The sequence below is a fragment of the Aythya marila genome (genome assembly GCF_965140915.1).
Source record: "Aythya marila genome assembly, chromosome: 3".
In the NCBI taxonomy this organism is placed as follows: Eukaryota; Metazoa; Chordata; class Aves; order Anseriformes; family Anatidae; genus Aythya; species Aythya marila.
Window position 1 is genome coordinate 11,306,425 of NC_139044.1, and position 6,125 is coordinate 11,312,549.

The window sequence follows — 6,125 nt, forward strand, 5'->3', positions numbered from 1 at the left end:
CAGTAATAAAGTCCTAGCACTGCAGGCAGTGCTTGGGCAGCGCAGGAAACTGATTTCTGCCTTCCCAAGCCCTGCAGAGCAGGAGCTGTGCTCTGCCACCCCACCACCACGAGGCCGGGTGCTCTGCAGGGAGCTGTACCGGTGTGCAGCCAGCTCCCGGCATCCCTCTGGTGGCTTTGGCACCGGCGTAAAGAGAGAACAGGGATGTGTAACAGCTATAATTAACAGTTTTAAAAGGCATAGGCTTTTAGAAAGGGATAAACGTTCATGGAAAAAACAAAACAGGTGGGGTTCTTCGCTTCTCTTGCAGCTTGCTGTCTTGTGACTGGTTGGAAAGAAGAGCAGTGAATTTTTGTCTGATCCCTCGTGGCGTTACACGCTGCTGACCTTAGCGGGAGATAAAAATGGCCAGCTACATGCAGGGCTGGAGCTCATGTTTCTTTCTGGTGCTGTAGCTTTTTCCCTGTCATCATGAGGAGTTTGTCTGTAGTCATGCAAGAGCCTTAGCTGCGGCTTGCCAGTTCCCTCTGGCTTTACACCACGCTGGTAAATCGTAAATCGTTTGTTGCCTAACTCACGTCTTGAGGCACAATCCCGGGCGCTCTGTGGTTGTCCACGCAGGGAGCAGGGCTCCTGGAGCACTAAGTACCACCTTTCTGCTACTTCTCCTATTAGTTATTGGTTTGGCTTTTCCTTAAAGGCTTTCTCAGAACTCCCTGCTCCTTTTTTCTCCCCCACTTGGGCAAGCTTTGTTCTCTTTCACAATTCAGCCTAGCATACGAGAGAGCATCTCCTCCTATGTGCTGGTAAATTATTAGTGAGCATGAGTCAGGCCTTGCGCTGAGTTGTGCAAGCCTGTGTGGGGAAGGATCGCCCTCCTCAGAGAGGCAGACCCACGGGTGTTTAACCCAGGCCCCCACTAGCACAGCCTCTCCCCCAGGAGATGAAGAAGAGCTGGCTTCGCTGCTGCTGCTGGGATAGAAGTACCTGGAAAAACTAAGCTCACATTCAGATTTTCCCTTTCCAGGGTGGGGACGTAAGAGTTTTGTTCCCTTTGCAGCAAATCGCTCGCCTTCTGGTGGTTTCCATGCCTCGTTTCTCAGATCTCGGGCGCTGTTAGAGAAAAGAAGTTTCCTACTTTGCTTTCCCAGATATTCCTGCAGCAGTTTGCGTTAGCTTCTTGGCCCACACTGAGTTGTCAGCACCTTGCATTTTATGCTTTTCTTCCCTCGTTCCTTCAGAAATTTGTATGCATGCAATCTTAGAGAAGCAGTCTCCTCTGGTGAAGTTCTGGGGGGCATATTCTTCAGAGGTATAATCGTTTCTGTCAGGGATCCTGGCGAGAATATAAATCCAAAGAAGAGTGGAGTGGGCCAGCTAGCAGGGCACATGGCGTGCATCTCTTCAGCCACTGCAGTGATTATTCTGTCCGCATCTGTAATTCATAGGGTAATGGAAACCAACAAAAAATAATAAGCGAGGAGAAGCAATTAAAACTAACCAAGATGAGCAGATGAAGTTGGGAAATTCTCAGCTTTCGTAGCGCTTTGAATGCGACTGTTTAGAAAGCAGGAAGTGATAAAAGATTGTACGATGTTTTGGGAGCCACAGATCGTGCCCAGTGACTGCTTTCATTTGTGGTGTGCTAAATGAGCCTTGGTCCACGACACCGTTAGCAGCAACACGGGGCTTTAGGTGGCCCATGGAAACTTCCCTGTGAGAACCAGTGAGCCGTGGCAGAAAGGAGTAAGGGCTTTTGTTTTTATTTCCAGTATGAAGTGAAAGCTCCTGTTCCTTCAGCGTGCTTCAGGAATATCTGCAAGCAAATGGCAAAGATGCACGAAGCTATATATGATCTCCTTCCCGAGGAACAAACTCAGGTGAATGTCATTTTTGAGATTCATGTAACACCTCCTTTGCAAACGCACATTCACTGTGTAACAGAGAGACTTCTGCTTTATCTGTGAACGGGGGGGAAATACCAGGTTTTTGCAAAACCCACACATGAGAGGGGTTGGCAGCAGTCATGTAGACAGCTTGGTCTGAACCGAAATAAACATTTGAATGTGCAGCAAGAACAATGAGACACACAAAATTAACTGGTTCCAGCATTTGGAGCTGTGGTTTCATGTCTAGAGAGGTGGATCTTCAATTCAGACATTAGTGCTGAAATTGTATGCAAATGGCAGCACTTCAGGGCTCAAAGACAGCCCTTTGGGGGAATTCTTCTGTAACACTGCTCAAACACAGTGGGTTCTGAAGGTCCCTAAACGTATTTTGTGGCCAAATTGTACCAGATAGGCTTTTCTAGTATTTTGCTGCAGTTGAGTCTGCTGCAGAGTTGTAAATCTAAGGGTAGGAAGGGCCGATAGTCACTGAATGTGCTGAGCTGTAGGTTCTCTTTTTACACTAAATTAAATGTTCCCTTCAAACAGTTTTTGTACTTCCTCATGGAAAAAAGACTGTAAGTGGTTGTAGTTCAGGAAAAAGATACGTTGTCTTCTAGCCTGAATACAAGTTGCCAGATGATCCAGAGGAACAGGGAAGAAAAAGGTCATGTTTAAAAGGGTGTGTCTCTAAGTGCAACATGTAACAGATAAGGCAAGTTTATACTGTCCTGTAGGTGATGTATTGAGGGAAAATCACACGGATTGCATGAATAAAACAGGTGAGTGTGATTTTAGTTATTTGCAAGGTATTTCTTCTCTGTAGGCAATGATGCAAGCATGGGGATGGTTCCTTATTCCCGATTCTTTGGTTTCTTCCAGATGTTGTTTTTAAGAATTAACGCAAGCTACAAACTTCATCTGAAGAGGCAGCTGGCCCACCTAAATGTAGTCAATGACGGAGGACCTCAGAATGGGTGAGTTTGAGCACTTCTTCTACCGCTTAATTTAAATGGGTGGACATTGTCCTCTGTAAGAAGTTTGGAAAGCAGAATGCAGCCACACTCCCATATTTTTTTATGGATTTGTTTGGAGCCTTCTTATGATAAGGGACATCACCATCGGAATGCAATCAGCTTGCTAACAGGCTGGGGAGTTGGGCACTGTCTTACTGGAGGCCTGCTCTGAGACTTGTGTAGGGCTCCTCAGTTTGTGAATTGCTTTTTCCCCTTCGGTGTGACAGCAGCAGCCACATTTTAACTTGCAAGAATTGAGTGATCCTGGAAGCAGTGTTAAAATGTGGATGATGACTCATGGTGCTAGCAGAGGAAAATAAGAAAAAGTGGCATTTCATCTGTGCGTCGGGTAGCTTCTACACAGCAATTGTTTTTGTGGCAGAAGTAGAGATTTGAACTGGAGATAAGCTCTGCGAGCACGTTGCCCTTTCCTGTCCCAGTACAACCTTCTCTCGCCACAACTGGTCAGCGGCACTTCTCAGGGGTGGGTGCCTGATGCTGCCTGGTCACCTCAGGAGGAAGCGTGCAGCCTCTTGTGGCTTAGTCTCTGTTTTAAGGCAAATTGTGCCCTGAAATAAAAGGCTGCTTAATGACCCTTACTTGTGGTGAAGCAGGAGTGGAACTCAGTCAGCCTACCCACCTGCAAGAAAGCCTTGTCTTAGGTTGAAAAAGCCAGAGAAGGAGGTTTTATAAATGTTCTTAAATGTTGCTGGAAAGAAGAATTTTGTTCCTGTCCCAATTTATTCTTTCTTGTCCTGGTTAAGCTTATTCATCCTTGTCCTCTATGTGAGTCTCTGTGAAATGCTGTTTTGTACTCATGGTGTAGTTATAGATAACAGATGTAAGCCAGCGAGTTTACTGCGTAGAGCGAGGCTGCACAGCCCAAACTCGAGCACCCAGGGTGCTTTGTGGAGTGTTTAATCTTGTGCTTCTTGCGTAATCCTGAGCTGTGCTGTGCTGTCTGCGTGCTGCTGCTTTTGGTTTTGGTCAATGTCTGTAGTTGGAGGGCCTAAAAGGATCCCTTTAGCAGCCCTGTGTTTCCCAGCAGGGTCATCCTCCCTGTCAGAAGGGTCCCTCACCTCCAGCTGGAAGTAGTGATGCCCCAAGCCTGCATCTTTTATGGCAGCAGTTGCTTCCTTTAGAGCACACATCTCTCCAAATATGTAGCTGGGGCCTTTTGAGAAGGAAAATATCAAACACTGCATTTCACTTGCTGCTGTTCCAGCAGTCTTTACTGACCTAGTTTTTAGCACAGCTTTCTGTTTCTCATCCCATTTTAACCTGCTTGTTTCTGTAACAATAGTAAAAATCCAGATCTGTGAATCTTGGTTATCTTTCACCTGTGAAAATACAGCTTTCACTCCTACATCTTGCTCTTTCCTAACCAAAAACACTGTGGTCATGTTTGTGTGATCCCACGATACGTTTCAACAGTGTAATGGATTTTAACTCTGGATATAAGTGTTGTAAACACTCAGTATAGCTGTTTGGTTGCTTTTCTAGTATCTAAAATTATTATTATTTTCTATTATTATGAATATTTTTCTATATTCAGAATACAGAAGCTAATATTGCAATAATTAGTGTTCTAAGTTGCGATGGAATCAATTTTAAGTCAAGATAAGCCTGGGATTACAGCAAGAGGATAGAAGTTTTGGGTGCCTAATTCCTGCTGAACTTTATCTCCTTTCCCCAATAACTGGTTTTACATCTAGCAGGAATCACAGCTTGTGTACTATCACCATTGTAAGAAAAACGCCAATCCCATTGAGTTTTGGGCTGATGTTTTTCATACCTAACCTGGTCATAGTATTTGAACATGCGTCACAGTAATTGTTTGATTCATAAATAACCTCTGGTGGCCTTTTCTAAATATTTGAGCTGGAGTTGATACATTCAGATGCTAATCTTATCCTGTGTTTCAATGCAGACTGGTTACGTCAGATGTAGCTTTTTACACTGGAAACCTTCAAGCGCTGAAAGGCCTTAACAACTTAGACCTGAACATGGCTGAAATTTGGGAGCAGAAGAGGTGATAATCCACTGGGAGCAGTCACTTGGCTCTGACAACAGACCGACTTTCTTCTAAGAAGCGTGACGACTGTGAGGTGAATACTTAAGAACAGAGTCCAAGAAAGGACACTATTGATAGTCGGGGAAACTAGACTCAGAGTGAGCTGCAGGGAGTGATCTTTTCAGTGTCCTTCAGCAAGAAACAAGTGATCAGCTGTCTGTGCAATGTTTTTCATTCTCTCTGGAAACAGACTCAGGTTTCTTTGGACCAAATCCAAAAGAACACATAGCTGTAACACAGCTGTAGTTGTCTAGAATGCTCTGTATATCTTTATATTAAAAAGATGCTTTGCATTTCTTCTAGTGCAATGAAATTCACATGGTGTCCCACCTTATTTAATGATGGTACAATATAAGAATCTTGCAGTTGGAACTCTGTAGAAAATGTTTTTCTCTATGAAACTATGCTGTTCTAAAATTTATTTTTTTACAGAACTTTATATAAATAAATGTCTTTTGATTGCTTGCATATAGGATTCAGATTTGTTAGGAAGCAGTCCTGTTTCAGGGTATTTCTCACAGCTGGGCTCTAAACTGCCACCTGAAGATACGATTTTCTAATAAACTGCCTGTTCACTGAAGCCATTACTAGAGGATAGAGTTGTGAACTCGTAATCATTAGCAACGACAAAATAACAGCGGGCTTCTCGTGGAACCTGAAGTTAGTAAAAAGGCTGGTGTGCAGATGGCTTCCTGCAGCTACCCCACCGCCACTTACACCAGGGTAAGTACTGTGCTGAGTTGTTTGGTTTTTCACTAAATAGAGACAGAATAGGACACAGAAAATGGGCCAGGAGGCGTTTTAAAGTTTTTAGGCTGCTTATAAAGGGTTGTACTGTTAAAGAAGGTGCAACTGAAATTAATTTAAGAGGTTTTTTTTTTTTAAATACTACCTTTTAAGACTGGATGCTGCCAGTACTAAGTAAAAGTGCCTGTGTATTTCACCTCACACCTCTTTACCTAAGCATAGTCTGAGTGCCTAACCCTGTGCTGATTATGTATGATGGAATGGTCTCCAGTGTGTGCGCGCCTATGGTTTCTTCAGACAGGCATGCTTATCTGTTAGCATAACAGATGTCATTAATTGTCAGTCAAAATAAAGCTATAAAATCAGAGTTGTTTTTAAAGACCAACTTCTTTAATGATACAT

At 43.8% G+C, this 6,125-nt stretch overlaps 1 protein-coding gene across 1 annotated transcript in view; it reads left to right on the forward strand.

Annotated features, from left to right (window-relative positions):
- Positions 1-5,990, forward strand: part of VPS54 (VPS54 subunit of GARP complex) — a 49,116-nt gene extending 43,126 nt beyond the window's left edge. Inside the window, exons 22-24 of the mRNA XM_082757923.1 lie at positions 1,773-1,880; positions 2,769-2,863; positions 4,833-5,990. Coding sequence (XP_082614049.1) covers positions 1,773-1,880; positions 2,769-2,863; positions 4,833-4,938 — 309 coding nt within the window. The 3' untranslated portion in view covers positions 4,939-5,990. The remainder of the gene's footprint in view (positions 1-1,772; positions 1,881-2,768; positions 2,864-4,832) is intronic.
- The last annotated feature ends 135 nt before the right edge of the window (positions 5,991-6,125 follow it).